Consider the following 19,749-nt stretch of genomic DNA (forward strand, 5'->3'; position numbering starts at 1 on the left):
TAAATTTATAGTGAGCCTAAATTCATTACACCTTCACATACTTATAAATGTAATTAATTTTTTTTCTTAAAGAATCATAAGTCTGGGGGCGCCTGGGTGGTGCAGTCGGTTAAGCGTCCGACTTCAGCCAGGTCACGATCTCGCGGTCCGTGAGTTCGAGCCCCGCGTCGGGCTCTGGGCTGATGGCTCAGAGCCTGGAGCCTGTTTCCGATTCTGTGTCTCCCTCTCTCTCTGCCCCTCCCCCGTTCATGCTCGGTCTCTCTCTGTCCCAAAAATAAATAAACGTTGAAAAAAAAAATTAAAAAAAAAAAAAAAAAAGAATCATAAGTCTGAAATTATTAAGAATTAACTTAAGAATTAAATTTAAAGTACAAGTTTAATTTTAAAGCATAATTACGTGATTATCTAGATTCTCAATAGTATATTTATAATATTAATAGATAGTTCTATAAGCACTTTACAATACAGGTTCATTTACTTCTCAGAGTAACTTTGTGAAGTAGGTATTATTCCCATTTTCTGAATGAAGTAACCAAGGCACTGAAATTCAGTAACTTGATAAGAAAATGGCAGAACGAGGTTACTAAACCAAGGCACTCACTCCAGAGACAGTGCTCTTAACCATTTGGTAATGATGTGCCAAATCCTCTCAGACATTGCAAGTGCTTTAAGTGATCGTGTTAAACAGATTATCCCAAACATAAATATGTTGATATCATGGCTTTTATTAATATCATCTACTTTTCATGAATTGGGAATTTATCCAATAAAGGAAGCAGATTTATCTTTTCAAAGTCAGCTACTATCTCAAACCAAGTTGTTAACATAAATGAGTTGAGGTCATTGATGGGCATTTTTTTTGACTCTTCGAGTCAGTTCTCATTTAGAGGTGTGAGACCAGGTCATAGGACCTCAGGGCTGAAGGCTTCCATTTGGATTTTACCTGTACCAGTGATTGACAGAATGAGTTGAGTATTTCTCTGGATTGGTGTAGCTTGAATTTACATAATTTACATTGTATCTTTTGTCCATTTCTGTCATATGATTGAATGAATGAATGACAGTGTGCAACATTAGCACATTCCCTCATCCAGATTCTGTATTGCCTGGTTGAATTCTTTATTATTTTTATGTTCTCTGCATGGTTCATACTTTCTTTAAATATTTTAGTATATCCAGTTGGATTCTGCTTTCCTCTCATGATAATCACAAGTTGTATTGAGTTTTATATTTGTTTTCACATTTGGGGTGTTGGGAAATTAAAAATATTATATAGATAATATTTTTAGTCCAGTCAGTCTCTTAAAAATATTTACTGAGCATCTACTTGTCAGATACTGGGCCAAGGTATTGTGTGAGATGGAAGATGAGTAAGGTAAGGTCTTTGTCTAGCATAGTCTTCACAGCAGTGTGGGTTTTTTTGTTTTGTTTTTTTAATGTAGCCCTAAGAATCCTCTGAGGTGCTTGTCAAAATTGCAGATTTCGGGTGCTTGGGTGGCTCAGTTGGTTAAGCATCTGACTTCAGCTCAGGTCATGATCTCACAGGGTTCATGAGTTTGATTCCATGTCAGGCTCTCTGCTCTCAGCACAGAGCCTGCTTCAGATCCTCTGTCCCCCTCTCTCTCTGTGCCTCCCCATCCCTCCCACTCTCCCCACCCCCATCTCTCTCTCAAAAATAAGTAAACATTAAAAAAAAATGGCAGATTTCTTAGAATTATCAGAATCTATTGAATTGAATCCCTGAGGAAAAGGGCTAAGAAACTTGAATTTTTAATAGCTTCCAGAGAAACTTTCTCTTCTTTCATATTCCTAGAGTGATTCTTGTACCCACTGAAGTTAAGAAACCACTTAGGTACAGTGTAATGCGTCAGAAAAGAAATTCATGTAACTTAATATAATACAAAGAAAATTATACGTGACACTGGTCTTGCAGTAATTGATTTGCATTGTCCTTTTCTGGCAGTAGTTGGTTAATGAGATCAATAGTTTCTGGAAGCCATCTAATGTTTGTGAATAAAATTATGGAATATGATTTTTTTTATTTTCTGGCAAAAATTTTGTATACTTTATGTGGTAGATTTTTTTCTTAATACTACTCTGATATTGAGGTATTGTGTTTCTTTGAGATAGTATAATTTTTAATGGATACTCATTCACTTAAAAGTTTAACACATAAAAAGTTTTACTTGTTTAAGTATTACCAATGTTATCAAGGCATAAATTTTGGTACTTTTTCCCCCATTTGTTACTTTAGCCATTAACAGGCCAGATATCACAGACACAGAAATGGAAACTGTTATGGACACTATTGTTGACAGCCTCTTCTGCTTTTTTGTTACACTGGGTAAGTTTTCAAATCTTTCTGGTTATTTCTTCAAAATAAATTACTTGACAGCTCATTTTCATCTGTTACAAGATCCTCTTGTCTGGATCGCTGTAGGCTCTCTCTCCAGAATTGGGATAAAACATATATACTGTATTATACAGAACGATAATTTTTCTAATAATTTGATGTACTTAATTCCTGTTGAGTTAGCATTTCATAGCTCTGTTGGGTTGTTTCCTTAGATGTCTTTGGTAATTATAATTTTCTACATTTGAATGTTTTGATGGTGACTTAAACTATGTGCCTGCTAATTTTCTTTTAATATTCCATTAGGAAAAATTTCAGATATACTTTTAAGTAGAAAGATAAGTGTAACTATTAAGGTACACTCAGAAGGTTCCAGAAAACACTAAATTTACATATAATATTAATCTATACTCTCAGAATTTTAAACATTTCTTTGGTATGTCTAAATTTACTTACAGCTACTTTGCATTCAGTACCTAACGTGTCATTTTATGCTTTAGTATTACTAATAGATGTGTTTAGAAACCTTCAAATTGTGGGGCACCTGGCTCAGTCGGTTGAATGACCAACTCGGTTTCAGCTCGGGTCATGATCCCAGGGTTGTGGGATCCAGCCCCATGTTGGGCTCCATGCTGAGTGTGGAGCCTGCTTAAGATTCATTTCCTCTCTCCCCCTCTCCCCCTCTCTCCCTCTCTCCCTCCCTCTCTCCCTCTCTCCCTCTCCCCCCCTCTCCCCCTCTCCCTCTCTCCCTCTCCCCCTCCCCCTCTCCCCCTCTCCCCCTCTCCCTCTCTCCCCCTCTCCCTCTCTCCCTCTCTCCCTCCTTCCTTCCTCCTCTCCCTACCCCCCTGCTCCTCTCCCCTGCTTGAATTCTCTCCCTCTAAAAATAAAGTTTTTTAAAAAATAAATAAGTATCTAAAAAAAGGAACCTTCTAATTGCAATTTTAATTTTGTAGACGCTGAAAACCTTAACAGTTAAAATGATCACACTGGAAGGTTTCTCCATTTCACAAATGAGAAAATTAAGCAAAAAACAGATACTGTGAATAGTTAAAGATATAGACAAGTTTGAGGAGAATTTGCATGCAAATTTTGGGGTCCCTCCTTTTAGGGATTTTCTTCCATAATTTCCAGCCCTGAACTCCAGTCTTTGATTCCTTAGCTCATTAAGTCTTCTGTTTTCTGCCGAGCTCTTTCTCTTCTGTGCCTTGCAAACTGGAAAGTAACTTCAGAGGAAAGCTGGTTAACAGCGTATCTCATTTTTCAAATCTAGCTGTTCTTTCAAGAGTTTTACATTCCTCCACTTTCTGCCTGCTTTTGAGTACCTTCAGTACCTTCAAGTGGAGTTGTTACTGTTGTAAACAAAGCACATGTATATATAACTTTCAGTCATTAAACAGACATAATTAACCTTCCTATCTGCCATCCTACACGTTCTCCATAAATGTGCTGAATGCTAAGGTTTTCGCGGATGTAAGATTGTTTTACCTTGATGATCGTTGTGTTCTCATGATAAAGGTAGATTGAAAAAGAGCAGTATAAAGACCATTGAAGTATTAGAGCTACCTTTATTATATACAGTGTTAGAAAGTGATTTTTGCAAAAGAGAAATTGAAATTTCTGCCAGTCTGATATAGGAGGATGTCAATAAGAAGCTGTTAAATGAAAAAAAGCAAATTTAAGAACAGGATGTATAATACCTCTTTTTGTTTTTTGTACTCTTCATAAACGCACTTAATAAGACTATATGGGGCGCCTGGGTGGCTCAGTCAGTTAAGCGTCTGACTTCAGCTCAGGTCACGATCTCGCGGTCCATTAGTTCGAGCCCCGCGTCGGGCTCTGGGCTGATGGCTCAGAGCCTGGAGCCTGCTTCCGATTCTGTGTCTCCCTCTCTCTCTGCCCCTTCCCAGTTCATGCTCTGTCTCTCTCTGTCTCAAAAATAAATAAACGTTAAAAAAAAAAATTAAAAAAAAAAAAAGAAGACTATATGTAGAAAATAACCTGAAGACATCCATGTCTAATTCTTAGTGGGGATTCTTTCTTTCTTTCTTTCTTTCTTTCTTTCTTTCTTTCTTTCTTTCTTTCTTTCTTTTTAAATATATGAAATTTATTGTCAAATTGGTTTCCATCCAACACCCAGTGCTCATCCCAAAAGGTGCCCTCAATACCCATCACCCACCCTCCCCTCCCTCCCACCCCCCATCAACCCTCAGTTTGTTCTCAGTTTTTAACAGTCTCTTATGCTTTGGCTCTCTCCTACTCTCACCTCTTTTTTTTTTTTTTCCTTCCCCTCCCCCATGGGTTTCTATTAAGTTTCTCAGGATCCACATAAGAGTGAAACCATATGGTATCTGTCTTTCTCTGTATGGCTTATTTCACTTAGCATCACACTCTCCAGTTCCATCCACGTTGCTACAAAAGGCCATATTTCATTTTTTCTCATTGCCATGTAGTATTCCATTGTGTACATAAACCTCTTAGTGGGGATTCTTTATGGTGCTGGAGTGAAGAGGGTTAACTTTATATATTTCTAATATTATTTGAATTTTTTATAACAGGCATATATAATTTGCCCTTAGAAGAAAAGAGCTTTAAAAATTTTGCTAATATTCTACATTTTTACTTTTCCAGTTGACTGAACGTGCTTTGTATAGAATTTAAAATGCAGCAATTTCAGCATATAAAGATTACAGTGTTCTCAGTTTTCTGAGATTTTCAGTGCAATTGGATTTTTTTTTTTTTTTTTTTTTTGTATAACTTTAGGATTTCAACCTTTGATAAAACTTGGAGTAATAAAGAGAGAAGTTAAGAGGTCTAATAGAGTTGATTCAATAATGAACTGAGGCCTTTGAGGAGCTTTTCACGTTACATGAAGAATATGTTATCTTTAATTTTTTTTTTTAGACTGTAATACTTCATTGTTAATTTGTAAAATAAAGAATAATAATAACAAACCACTAAATTAACTAAGCTCTTTTCACTCTTTTCCTTTAAGTCAAATTAAAGTGAATCCTGTGAACAAACTCTTTGAACCTGTCTGTAGGAAGTCATATATTGATTTAGTTAATTCATTGAAAAAAAATCTCTGATTGCACTGATTGGCCAATGCTATATAAAAAAAATAATCTTGTTTTTTTTTGACTCCCTGATGTTTCTTTTTTTTTAAACCTTGCTTTTACTCTTGAGATAATAAATCTTCTTACATTTGTAGCCTGAAATTGTATATACTTCTATTGTATTTTTGATGCTTAGGTGTTTTATAAGTATCCATTTTAATTATTAAGAGCTGAAATCATTGCTAACTATTGTTACAATAGGTGCTGTTCCTATAATCAGATGTTCAAGAGGAACAGCAGCGGAAATGGTAGCAGTGGTGAGTTCATGCAGATATCCATTGGCAATAAATAATAATGTATCAGTTGTTTTCCATAAGTACCTCAAGTGTTTTTGTTAATATTATATGATTACTATGTGTTGTATACTAAATACCAAAAGCAAGTATTTTTATTTTTTAACATTGGAATTCCACAAAAGATAAAAAGTAATCATTGTGTACTTTACATGATGGAGAAAAATGATTTTCTCTGATGTGCTGTTCCAGCTTTTCCTTGTTTACTAAAACGTATCTTCGTCTTTCCGCTTTGTGTCTACAAGTAGTATTTTACACAAATTTGATCCCCTAAATCATTTTATATTTAACTTGATTTAGCAAATGTATATTGACATAACCATTTTTAAAATGAAGTTCATTTTGCTATTTTACTATATTGGAGTAAATTGAGCATTCAAAAATTTGCTTTAAAAATTAAAAAATAAGATTTAGAGAAGTTACAAAACGAATGAAAAGGAAACAAGGTAAGTGGTATTGAGAGATGGAAGATACACTCCCCTTGTTTAGTTTTCTTAGCCAAAGTGAATCATTGATTGATGGAGGGCTGCTTTCTTTCACATATCCCGTCTCTATTCTGGAACCTCTTGTGGCATCACTCTGTGGACACATTCCTTATACAAAGAGTCATGACTGGGGAAAGACGGTGGCTCATTGCAAATTGTTGCTGTACGTAAAGTAAAAATAGTGAATGAAAAGTGATTGGAAGGCAAATCAGGCCTGAGTCACAGTAGAAAAGGCATTGTTCTTTTTTAAGTTCAAGTTACGATAATATTGAATAAAGAAGCTAAAATATTTAGATTTTAGAATTGCTGTTTTGTAAAGAAATTCCAAGTTTCTTAATTATGAAACTAAGAACATATTATGATTTTCCTGAACAAAATTCTGTGAAATTGTTTTTTAAAAGTTATTATCAAATTTGATTTTTCAGAAACTAGATAAGAAACTTCGAGAAAATCTCAGAGATGCAAGAAACAGTCTTTTTACAGGTGACACACTTGGAGCTGGCCAATTCAGGTATTATGTTAGTTAATATAGGACTTGAAAAGAAATTTATAGATTTATAGCATTTTTTGGGTTGTTTTCTTATGTTATAAAATACCCTTATACTTGTAATTGAAATTTGTTTCTTTTTAATGAGGTAATCACTGTCACAGTTTTGACTCAGATTGTTCTTGTAATACAAGTGAAATATTTTATTTAATTTATGTTCTGTTGTTAGCATTTTGTCTTTTGCATTTTTGTCATCTGTAGGGGAAATTTTTCTCTTTATATGGCTTTGAAGGTCAGAAGCCATTTTATACCGATTATCATTAAGCCTGTTGGTAATAACATTAAAAATAAGTGAAAAACTTGTGATGCTTTTGTATGTCTTGAGCTATCAACTGGTTTCTGGTTTTACCTTGAAATATTTGTTTATTAAAATCAATGGGCAATATTGGTGTAAAGAAGTAGAGAAACCCACACAGATGGCTGAGAATTATTTCAAGGGGAATAGACAATATTTTGGAAAATTAATTCCTACCCCCACTTTTAGGTGAATTAATAAATAAAGCCTGTGAAAATAAACTGATACTTAGAGAGTATAATACCTTCTTGGAATGGTAATTCTATGGTAAATTTCCATAGACTTCAAGTTAATTTAGATGGATCCTACTGTCTTATGTACTATTTCTATAATTTGCAGTTTATACTAGCATTGTGTTTCAATTGTTTGTTCAGCTGTCTTGGCTCCTACGTTATTTTAAGATCTTCTGTGATTTCATTGTTGGCTTTAAATATTCTTCAAAATGTTTCTCATTAAAGAGAGCAGAAATGTGAAATTCTCAGCTAATTTTTTTTTTCAACAGACGGAACTACTATAGCATATTTTACTTAACAGTTCCCTTCTTACAGTGCTCTCATAAAAGCCTTAGAAACCAATATAAAGGCACTGTTTTATTTGGATAATTTCTAAAAACTTATTTATAATAATATTAATAATAAATAATTTATAACATAGTGGTCATTTTTAATTTGTTGGATGCATTTCTAAATTATTTTAATTAGGAGTCAGTAGCCTTACTGTTGTTAAATACATTTGAATCCATTTGTAGGTTAATGATTCTCCATAAGAATTTGGCAATGTCTGGAGACCTGTTTGGCTTTGACACCTGGGTAAATGCTACTGGAATCTGGTGGGCTACATTATAGGATGCTGCTGAACATCCTACAGTGCACAGAATAAGCCCCAAATCTCACTAGTGCTGAATTAAGAAACTGCCATAGGCAATCCTTCCTTGCCTTTCACCTAGCTCTGGAGTAATAAATGATAGTAGGTGGTAACTTTGCCACTCCTACTTATTTATTGCAGAGTTTTATAATCAGTGCAGTGCATTTATAATCAGTACAGTGTAATGAGTTACTAAAATGGTCAAAGGTCTCTAGCAGGAAAAAACGTGCATAATTAATATAATCAGATAACAGTATCTTGTAAAATTGATGTATACTCTTGATACAGTAGTGCCAAATTGGCAACCAGATGACTTTGTGCCTCACTTTGCTTTAAGTCTGCTTCACATCAATAATATATGAAGTATCTGGTAGGTGAATAATAATATAATTAGGTACCGTTGTGGCTTAATGCTTTTAGTTTTATATCTTATAATGGGATAGGGTTTCATAAGGTTCTTCTCTAGAGTCTGCTGTTTTGAATTTGTGTTTACAGAAAAAAAGTTGTAATTTGTTATTTGAAACTGTCAAACATTAGTGTACATTTATAAGATCCTACTCTGTCTTCTAATTGTCCCAGAAACTGACAATAGCTTTCCTTTTTTCCAGAAATGTGAAATACAAATCTGAATAGAAGCAACTTATTCTTACTTTGATAACTGTACGATTATTCTGTAAAAGTACTTGTATAGATTTTATCCTTTAAGACAATTCCCTGAGACTTAATAATCTAGCATTATACACAGGCTCTAAGTAGTCCAAAGCATAGAGCAAACTATTATGGAATGTTAGTATTAGCATACTTATCGTTCATATCAGAATGGTATATACTGAAAGGTATTAGAAAAATGGAGATGTATATACTGTTACCAGGAGTTATATAATTTTTTAAATATATTTACAGCTTCCAAAGGCCTTTATTAGTCCTTGTTGACAGAAACATAGATTTGGCAACTCCTTTACACCATACTTGGACATATCAAGCCTTGGTGCATGATGTACTGGTAAGAGGCTAAATATACTACTTTTTACTAAAATGTAGTAACATTCATTGGTCCTTTTAATTTAAAATTAACGTCATGGCTACCAAAACACAGATGAGAAGGATGGAGGTGAGAAATATGAAAGAAAAAGTGATGGGATTTGGTATCACTGGATGTGGATGATGGAGAATAGTGAAGCGTTGAATTTATGATCTTTAAAGTGTAAGATTAATCATTTGTATTGTTGCCAGTGATGGAAAGAAAAGGAATGGAGAAAATGAGTGACTTTTAAAAAAGTTTTCATACAAGTTTTTTCATTTGTTTTTCCCATACTGAGAAAGTAAATAAATAATATGTTTCTCTCTGGGGAGGAAAGCCATAATTTCTCCCTTTTTCCTGGGAATCAGGTAGCCTCATTTTATGGTAAAAAGAAATAGTAATTTTTATATTACACCACATGTTTTCTGAAGTAATTCCATATATTTAAAATCATGTTTGAAACAAAAATCTGTATTTATATGCATACATATATTCATGTATTAAATAGTGTGTATGGCATGTGATATACACAGATAAATAAAAGAGCCCCAACCTTCAAAGGCACTGGGCAGAAAATATGTACACAAATAATTTCTGTACAAGGCATAATGTAATAAAGCCAGAATAGTCCCCATTTGATAGAAAAATTTAGACCCAAAGTTAAAGAATTTGAACCTAAATCATTTGCTCTGCAAAGACTAGCACTCTAATTTACTAATTTCTGGCCCAGGCCTCTAGGGATTATAGTATATAATAGTATCATTATTGCAAAGAGTTCCTGAAGTGTCATATAGAAAAGAAATGAAAAACATGACAATAGATGGTTTTTGTTTGGTTCGTTTCTTTAAAACCCATATTCTAGCTATAAGGTTTATTTAAATAAAGTTTTTATTTATTTTGAGGGAGAGAAGAAGAGGGAATCCCAAGCAGGCTTCGCACTATCAGTGTAGAGCCCTACACAGAGCTTGATCTCTAGGACCATGAGATCATGACCTGAGCTGAGATCAAGAGTCAGACACTTAACCAACTGAGCAACCCAGGTGCCCCTCCTGGGGTCTTGTGTTGTTTTAGACTCTAGGATGAGTGTTGATGTAATAGTAGGCAATTCTGATTCAGTGTAGAGGGCAAGAAGAATCAAAGGGACTAATGAATTAAACCCTGAGTAAAGGAACATGGAAGCTAGTTTTAGGAGGTCATGTAAGAGGCTGAAGAAGAATTCAGCAACTACTGGAGGGCCTACTCTCTGACAAAATATTTGGGGAAAGATCTAAAGGAGGTAAGGTAGTGAATTAATATCTATATGGGAGAATAGCATTCTAGGCAGAATGATGCCTAGCATGTTTAAAAGATAACAAGGTAGCCAAGATAACCAGAGCAAAGTAAGGCAGGGGGAAAATAGCAAGAGATGAAGTTAAATAGGATATGGGAAACCATGTAGCATAGGACATTATAGACTATTGTAGAGATATTGACTTTCAATTTGAGGGAAATGGGGAGCCACATGCAGTTTTGAGTAAAGGGTGACATCTGATACACATTTTAAGAGTATCACTCTAGCTGCTGTGTTGAAAACACTTTATTTGGGGGGCATACGAAGAGTCAAGAGACCAGTAGGAAGCTATTGCAGTTATCTTAGCAAGAGGTAATGATGGCCTACAACAGGATGGAAATGGTAAGGGTTATGACAATCTTTGGAATGTAGAGCATAGGATTTGCTGATGAATTGGATGTGGGATCTAAGAGAAAGAAAGAAGTCAAAGATAAGTCCAGAGTATTGCTTTTGCAAATGGATAGATGTTATTTATTGAGATAGGAGAGACATGGCAGGAGAAATTTTGGGGGCGAAGATCAGATGTTCAGTTTCAGACATGTTAAATGTGAGATGCCTGTTAAAGTATTCAAGCGTAGATATCAAATAAATGTATGAGTGTGGAGTTCAAGAAGAACATCTGGTCTAGAGAAATAAATTATGGAATAGTCCATATATAGATTTAAAGCCAAGAGATAAAAGGAGATAACTAAGGGGATGAATATAGATAGAAGAATCCAAGAACTGAACTCTGAGGCATTTTTCAACATTTAGAGGTCAAGGTGAAGAATAGGAACTAACAGTATAATGTAGCAAGAACCAACCAGAAGTGAGAGATGAGAACTAGATTTGTGGTGTTTTGGAAGGCAGTGAATTCACTCTTTTCAGGGAGGAGGCAGGAATCAACTTAGACAAATGCTCAGGACTAAGAAGTCACCAATGTGTGTGGCAACATCAAGGTTATTACTAACTGTGGTAAAAGCAGCTTCCATAGTGTAGGGGCAGAACACTGAAGTAGGTTTAAGAGAGATTGAAAGAAGAGACAGAATGAATAGAGATAAACTGAAAGAGTTTTTGCTGTTTAGCAGAATTGAGAAAAGTGGTGATTGCTGCAAGGGTGAGGTAAAAAACAATTTTTAAATGAGAAAAATTATAATTTTTTAAAATTATATTAAATATTATACATTAAAATTTATAAAATTATAAATTAAAATTTTTTAATGAGAAAAATGCCTCTGTAGGTGGCATTAATGGTCAGGATGAGTATAGACCAGGATTTTTCAACCTTGGCATTGACATTTTGGACCCAGTAATTTTTTGTTGTGGAGGGCTGCCCTGTGCATTGTGGGATGTTGAGCAGCATCCTTGGCCTTTACCGTCTAGATGTCAGTAGCACTTTCTCAGTTGTGACAACCAAAATGTCTACACACAGTGCCATACCCAGACTATGAAGAGGTGCAAAACTGCCTCTGAGTGAGAACTCTTGTTATAGACTAATAGCAGGAATTTCAGAGGTAGAGTTGTTTTAGGGAAGAGGACAAGTGAAGAATCTGGGAGTAGCAAGGAAGACCCCTGTGTCAGTCCTGGGTCCAACCAGTTGGAGTTCAGTTAGAGCAAGAAAGTACAGTGGAAGTTTCGAGTAGATGTTCAGAAAAGGAGATTTGGCTGTTGAATGAGTAGGAGTTCCAGAGGGTATGAGAGAATGGTTTCAGGAATTGGTTAAAAGTGAGAGATGGGATCTGAGGGAGGTAGTATAGGGAGCCATACAGAGATGGGCATGATGAGATAGTTTTGATTATCTTAGATTTGGTTGGTGGGTTCCTGGCTTTTGGGTGGGAGCTAAGAGTGGTGGTATAGGTTAGGAGTCATCTCTTCATTCCTGCTGGTTGTATGTGGAGGCTGTATAGAGCATTAAGATACTGCTATTTTTTCTAATGAAAGTACTTGATGCTTTGAGCACAGGAGTTAAGGTATATGTACAAGTAATTGCACTGTGAAGAAATAAGCTTTTATTCCCCTTTGTTGGAAGAGAAAGTTGGGAAACATAACTTAGAGCAGAGCTTTCCTCAAGCCAGATAAGGCTTATACTGGTCTTTGAGGTTTTCAGTGTTGTAGAGTGAAATGAGAATAGAAAGGGCTGTGAATATTAATTTTTTTGTGTGTGCATTACCTTTTATTACCCTTGTATTTTTGTGAGATATATAATGCAGTAATATTTATTTCCTGTTCTTTGGAGTTAAAATAATCCTTTTAAAAATACAAGGTGCTAAAAATAGATGGTAGAGGGTTTGTTTGGTTGGTTGGTTGGTTTTGCTCTCATCTTCAATTCACACAATTAAAAGTTGGCAATCTTGTGTCCGTAAAAATTCAGTTCAAAAAAATATTTTTAAAAATGTTTATTTTTGAGAGAGAACATGAGCCTGAGCAGAGGAGGGGCAGAGAGAGGGGACAGAGGATCTGAAGTGGGCTCTCTGCTCGCAGCAAAAAGCCTGATGTGGGACTTGAACTTATGAACGGTGAGATCATGAGCTGAGCCAAAGTCAGATGCTCAATCGACCATGCGACCCAGGTGTCCCTCAAAAAAATATTTGTAAGTGCCTGTTCCATGCTAGTCACTGGGATATGTGGTAAACAAAGCGGATGTTACCCCCTGATTGCATGGAGGTTGGAGTAATGGATTCCTGTGGACATTTGGGTTATTGTTGGTTTTAGTTTTTGTTACAAATAATAGAACACATCTCTAGTTAACTTTCTTAGGCTAGGTTCTCAGATTCCATATTACCTTTAAACAGTCTTTTCTCAGCATTATCAGATCATTTAGGTCTTACGACAATAGTTTCCTTAAAGAGATTGGTTAAGATAAACTACACAAGTTACACTGACTTAATCCTGTTCATTAATTTTATTTTTTAATTTAAGATTTTTTTAATTAAAAAAAAAATTTAATTCCAGTACAGTTAACATACAGTGTTAGGGTTTCAGGTGTATAATCTAGTGATTCAGCAATTCTGTATATAACTCACTGCTTGTTAAGAGAAGTGTACCCTTAATCCCCTTCACTTATTTAACCCATCCCCCCTCACCTAACGTCTGTTCTGGTTATCGTCTCTTTGTTCGCTATAGTCCAGAGTCTCTTCTTTGGTTTGTCTCTTTTATTTCCTTCGTTCATTGTTTTGTTTCTTAAATTCCACAGATAAGTGAAATCATATGTGTTTGAATGCATTCTTTCTCTGACATATTTCACTTAACACTATGCTCCCTAGATCCATCCATATTGTTGGAGATGCAAGATTTCATTGTTTTTTTATGTTTGTATAATGCTCCGTTGTGTGTATATACCATATCTTCTTTATCTGTTCATCTTTTGGCGGACAGCAGGTTCTTTCCATAATTTGACTATTGTAAATAATGCTGCAGTAAACATAGCATTGCATATATCCTTTCGAATTAGTGTTTTCATATTCTTTGGTTAAGTACCCATTTGTCCAATTACTGGATCATATGGTAGTTCCTGTTCATTAATTTTAATGCAGTTTCTAAATATGAAAAAACTATAACTGTGATATCATAAATTATGTCATTTTTTTTTAGTTAAAACTGCTGCTTTTGAGGTTTCCTTGAAATTTTTAACATTCTTAATAATTATTCCCTTTACCTCCACAAGATGGAGTAAAAGTTCTAGATAGGAACGGTACTCTAAAATTGGAGCTTGCTTTTTATATTAAAAATCTTTGCCTGAAAATCTGGAACACTGATAGTATTTATATATCTAGACCTTGGAAACAACTGAAAAATTCACACAGCTTCCCTGTGTGCCAGAAAGAGTGTGGTCATTTACCATGGGAAATACACTCTTCTAGTGAAAACCTTACAGTGCCCCTTTCCTTTTACTGGAATATAAGAAGCACGATTAATAATTAGTCATGATTCCTTTTTATTATACCCTGGTTGTGGGAAGGGTAGATTTGATTATTCATCTGCAATGAATAGTTACCATTGGGCAAAGGGGGATGGGCATTATTTCATCTTAGTATCTTGTTCTTTACTTGGGCTTTGTTTTTTCATATCTCAGGTGCCCTTTTGTGTCTTTGGCCCTCTGCTACTGACTTTTATTATTTGAAACATTAAACCACAATTTATACTAATATGTAAAGGGTTATTTTTCCAATTGAAGAAAGGAAGTGGTTTCTAAATAAGTACTTTTAAAAGATTATTAGAAAAGCATTTTAGAAGCACTCCTTTTTTATTTTTATTTTTTTATTATTTTTTACTTTTTTTTATTTTTTATTTTTTTAATATGAAATTTATTGTCAAATTGGTTTCCACACAACACCCAGGCATCCCAACAGGTGCCCTCCTTAATGCCCATCACCCACTTTCCCCTCCCTCCCACCCCCCATCAACCCTCAGTTGATTCTCAGTTTTTAAGAGTCTCTTATGGTTTGCCTCCTTCCCTTTCTGTAACTTTTTTTTTCCTTTCCCCTCCGCCATGGTCTTCGGTTAAGTTTCTCAGGATCCATATAAGAGTGAAAACATGATATCTGTCTTTCTCTGTATGACTTATTTTACTTTGCATAACACTCTCCAGTTCTATCCATGTTGCTACAAAAGGCCATATTTCATTCTTTCTCATTGCCAAGTAGTATTCCATTGTATATATATAAACCATATCTTCTTTATATTTGTCAGTTGATGGACATTTAGGCTCTTTCCATAATTTGGCTCTTGTTGAAAGTGGTGCTATAAACATTGGGGTACAAGGGCCCCTGTGCATCAGCACTCCTGTATCCCTTGGGTAAATTCCTAGCAGTGCTATTGCTGGGTCATCGGGTAGATCTATTTTTAATTTTTTGAGGAACCTCCACACTGTTTTCCAGAGCGGCTGCACCAGTGTGCATTCCCACCAACAGTGCAAGAGGGTTCCCATTTCTTGACATCCTCGCCAGCATCTATAGTCTCCTGATTTGTTCATTTTAGACACTCTGACTGGCATGAGGTGATATCTCAGTGTGGTTTTGATTTGTATTTCCCTGATGAGGAGTGACGTTGAACATCTTTTCATGTGCCTGTTGGCCATCTGAGTGCCTTCTTTAGAAAAGTGTCTATTTATGTTTTCTGCCCATTTCTTCACTGGATTATTTGTTTTTCAGGTGTGGAGTTTGGTGAGTTCTTTATAGATTTTGGATACTAGCCCTTTGTCCACTATGTCATTTGCAAATATCTTTTCCCATTCCGTTGGTTGCCTTTAGTTCTGTTGATTGTTTCCTTTACAGTACAGCTTTTTACCTTCCTGAGGTCCCAATAGTTCATTTTTGCTTTTAAGTCCCTTGCCTTTGGAGATGTGTCAAGTAAGAAATTGCTGCGGCTGAGGTCAGAGAGGTTTTTTCCTGCTTTCTTCTCTAGGTTTTGATGCTTTCCTGTGTCACATTCAGGTCCTTCATCCATTTTGAGTTTGTTTTTGTGAATGGTGTAAGAAAGTGGTCTAGTTTCATTCTTCTGCATGTTGCTGTCCATTCTGCCAGCACCATTTGTTAAAGTGACTGTCTTTTTTCCATTGGATACTCTTTCCTGCTTTGTCAAAGGTTAGTTGGCCCTACATTTGTGGGTCCAATTCTGGAGTCTCTATTCCATTGGTCTATGTGTCTGTTTCTGTGCCAATACCATGCTGTCTTGATGATGACAGCTTTGTAGTAGAGGCTAAAGTCTGGGATTGTGATGCCTCCCACTTCCGTCTTCTTCAATTATTACTTTGGCTATTCTGAGTCTTCTGTGGTTCCATACAAATTTTAGGATTGCTTGTTCTAGCTTCGAGAAGAATGCTGGTGCAATTTTGATTGGGATTGCATTGAATGTGTAGATTGCTTTGGGCAGTACTGATATTTTGACAATATTTATTCTTCCAATCCATGAGCATGGAATGTTTTTTCATTTCTTTGTATCTTCTTCATTTTCCTTCATAAGCTTTCTATAGTTTTCAGCATACAGATCTTTTACATCTTTTGGTTAGGTTTATTCCTAGGTGTTTTATGCTTCTTGGTGCAATTGTGAATGGGATCAGTTTCTTTATTTGTCTTCCTTTTGCTTCATTGTTAGCGTATAAGAATGCAACTGATTTCTGTACATTAATTTTGTATCCTGCGATTTTGCTGAATTCATGTATCAGTTCTAGCAGATTTTTGGTGGTCTGTCGGGTTTTCCGTGTATAGTATCATGTCATCTGCAAATAGCGAAAGCTTGACTTCATCTTTGCCAATTTTGATGCCTTTGATTTCCTTTTGTTGTCTGATTGCTGATGCTAGAACATCCAATACTGTGTTAAACAACAGCGGTGAGAGTGGACATCCCTGTCGTGTTCCTGATCTCAGGGGGAAAGCTCTTAGGTTTTCCCCATTGAGGATGATATTAGCTGTGGGCTTTTCATAAATGGATTTATGGTGTTTAAGTATGTTCTTTCTATCCCAACTTTCTTGAAGGTTTTTATTTTTTTTTTTGTCATAAAATATGGATATTTTATTTCAGCTCTGGGAAATGAAAAAGTGGGGAACACATCCTTCTACCCAACATTCTAATTTAGCTGACATTAATTTCAAAAAGGTAAAGCAAATATGTATGTGTATCTGTATAAATATTTTTGTGCCCACATACATATTTGCTCAGATTTTAGTCTCATCAGTGTTTATATATTTAGTCTATTTTTGGTTTTTTTTATAAACACCGCTAAAAATCATTAAATGCATCCCAGTACTTCCAATTCTGCCTCTTCGTCAGTCATTTAATATTGTTTGAATTGAATTCAGTTTGTGTTTTAATCACTTATGTGATTAGTCAAACTGTACATTACATTAGAAGATGTAAGGGAAAAACTTGGTTTAGGTTATATTCTATGTATCAGTTACCCTTTACATGATTTTTTCATCATTATTTTCAACTTCACACATCTTGTAGTTCTCTATGCAAACTATTTCAGCTTCTAGTACTGTACATATCTATGTCTTCTGGATGGGACTGCCCATGATCCATGAGCTTGGGGTCAGGCATAAACTGTGTAGCACCTGAGGTAGATTCTGATTTTGTCTTTGTTTCAAAGATGAGTTCTGTTGGCAAAAGCACTCAAAGATTCAGGTTGTGAGTTTTTGCGGATATTTCTATTTCACCAGAGTTTTCTTAGTTTTTTCTTTAGGTTTAGGGAGTGATTCTTTTTTGTTTTTTTTGTGCACAATGATTTAACTGCTTCATAAATTTGCTGGTTTGTAGTATATGCCTTTTTCCCAGTTACCTTGGCAGTTATTACTGACTGAACTGGGTAGCAAACAGTTGCTACAGTGGCCAGTCCCAGAGGATAAGCAATTTTCTTAAACCTAGAACCTTTTCTTCCTGAAAACAAGCCTGCTAATCCTGAAACTGTAATCACTCCAGTTTTTGGAAGAAAATCTCTAGGTGGATTCTTCAGATAGACATAAGCATCTTTTCCAAATTGTACTGTATCCATTATCCCATTTTTCACAAAGACATAAACACCCTTGCACCAGCCAATATAATGACCAGTTGTTTTGCAGATGGATGCAAAGCCTATTTGTAAATGACCAGGCTGCTCTTTGACATATTTAGACTGCATAGGTGGTGTGGTATATATGGGGAGCTGCTCTGGTTTTACTAGCTGCTTTTTCAATTCTTCTTCTTTGGCTGCATGTACACTTACAGATGCACATATCAGACCTGCAGGTATGGTTGTCAGTTTTCCCATCGTAACATCCGCCATATCTGTGACCTTCTCCATGTAAGTTTTCATATGGTGGGCAGAGAGGGACCAAACAGTTCAACTCTCTCTCGAGGGTTTTTATTAAGAAAGGATGCTGAATTTTGTCAAATGCTTTTCTGCATCAGTTGACAGGATTATATGGTTCTTTTCTTTTATTAATGTGGTGTATCACATTGATTTGCGAATATTGAACCAGCCCTGCAGCCCAGGAATGAATCCCACTTGATCATGGTGATTAATTCTTTTTATATGCTGTTGAATTAGATTTGTTAGTATCTTGTTGAGAATTTTTGCATCCATATTCATCATGGATATTGGCCTGTAGTTCCCTTTTTTTGCTGGGTCTCTGGGTTGGGAATCAAAGTAATGCTGGCTTCATAGAATGAGTCTGGAAGTTTTTCTTCCCTTTCTATTTTTTGGAACAGCTTAAGAAGGAAAGGTTTTATCTCTGCTTTAAATGTCTGGTAGAATTCCCCAGGGAAGCCATCTGGTCCTAGACTCTTATTTGTTGGGAGATTTTTGATAACTGATTGAATTTCTTCGCTGGTTATGGGTCTGTTCAAGTTTTCTATTTCTCCCTGTCTGAGTTTTGGAAGTGTGTGGGTGCTTCTTCCAGGTTGTCCAGTTTGTTGGCGTATAAGTTTTTATAGTATTCCCTGATAATTGCTTGTATTTCTGAGGTATTGGTTGCAATAATTCCATTTTATTCATGATTTTATCTATTTGGGTCCTCTCCCTTTTCTTTTTTGAGAAGCCTGGCTGAAGGTTTATCCATTTTATTTATTTTTTCAAAATTAACTCTTGGTTTCATTGATCTGCTGTACTATTTTTTTAGATTCTATATTATTTATTTCTGCTCTGATCTTTACTATTTCTCTTCTTCTGCTGGGTTTGGAGTGTCTTTGCTGTTCTGCTTCTGTTTCCTTTAGGTGTGCTATTAGATTTTGTATTTGGTATTTTTATTGTTTCTTGAGATAGGTTTGGACTACAATGTATTTTCCTCTCAGGACTGCCTTCGCTGCATCCCAAAGCGTTTGAATTGATGTATTTTCATTTTCATTTGTTTCCATGTATTTTTTGATTTCCTCTCTAATTGCCTGGTTGACCCATTCATTCTTTAGTAGGGTGTTCTTTAACCTCCATGCTTTTTTGGAGGTTTTCCAGACTTTTTCCTGTGGTTGATTTCAAGTTTCATAGCATTGTGGTCTGAAAGTGTGCATGGTATGATCTCAATTCTTTTATACTTATGAAGGGCTATTTTGTGACCCAGTATGTGATCTATCTTGGAGAATGTTCCATGTGCACTCGAGAAGAAAGTATATTCTGTTGCTTTGGGATGCAGTGTTCTAATATATCTGTCAAGTCCATCTGATCCAATATATCATTCAGGGTTCTTGTTTCTTTATTGATCCTGTGTCTAGATGATCTATGCATTGTTGTAAGTGGAGTATTAAAGTCCCCTGCAATTACCACATTCTTATCAGTAAGGTTGCTTATGTTTGTGATTGTTTTATACATTTGGTGGCTTCCATATTTGGTGCATAGACATTTATAATTGTTAGCTCTTCCTGATGGATAGACCCTGTAATTATTATATAATACCCTTCTCATCTCTTGTTACAGCCTTTAATTTAAAGTCTAGTTTGTCTGATATAAGTATGGCTACTCCAGCTTTCATTTGACTTCCAGTAGCATGGTAGATAGTTCTCC

General features: G+C 35.5%; 1 protein-coding gene and 1 pseudogene across 2 annotated transcripts in view; one reads left to right on the forward strand and one right to left on the reverse strand.

The window, feature by feature from the left end:
• Positions 1 to 19,749, forward strand: part of SCFD1 (sec1 family domain containing 1) — a 117,273-nt gene that overhangs the window by 16,346 nt on the left and 81,178 nt on the right. For both annotated transcript variants that reach the window (XM_043554315.1, XM_043554316.1), the window contains exons 7-10: positions 2,255 to 2,344; positions 5,668 to 5,723; positions 6,670 to 6,755; positions 8,854 to 8,953. In XM_043554315.1, coding sequence (XP_043410250.1) covers positions 2,255 to 2,344; positions 5,668 to 5,723; positions 6,670 to 6,755; positions 8,854 to 8,953 — 332 coding nt within the window. The remainder of the gene's footprint in view (positions 1 to 2,254; positions 2,345 to 5,667; positions 5,724 to 6,669; positions 6,756 to 8,853; positions 8,954 to 19,749) is intronic.
• Positions 16,704 to 18,161, reverse strand: LOC122467731 (annotated as a pseudogene).

This window comes from Prionailurus bengalensis, chromosome B3 (genome assembly GCF_016509475.1).
Source record: "Prionailurus bengalensis isolate Pbe53 chromosome B3, Fcat_Pben_1.1_paternal_pri, whole genome shotgun sequence".
Taxonomy (NCBI): Eukaryota; Metazoa; Chordata; class Mammalia; order Carnivora; family Felidae; genus Prionailurus; species Prionailurus bengalensis.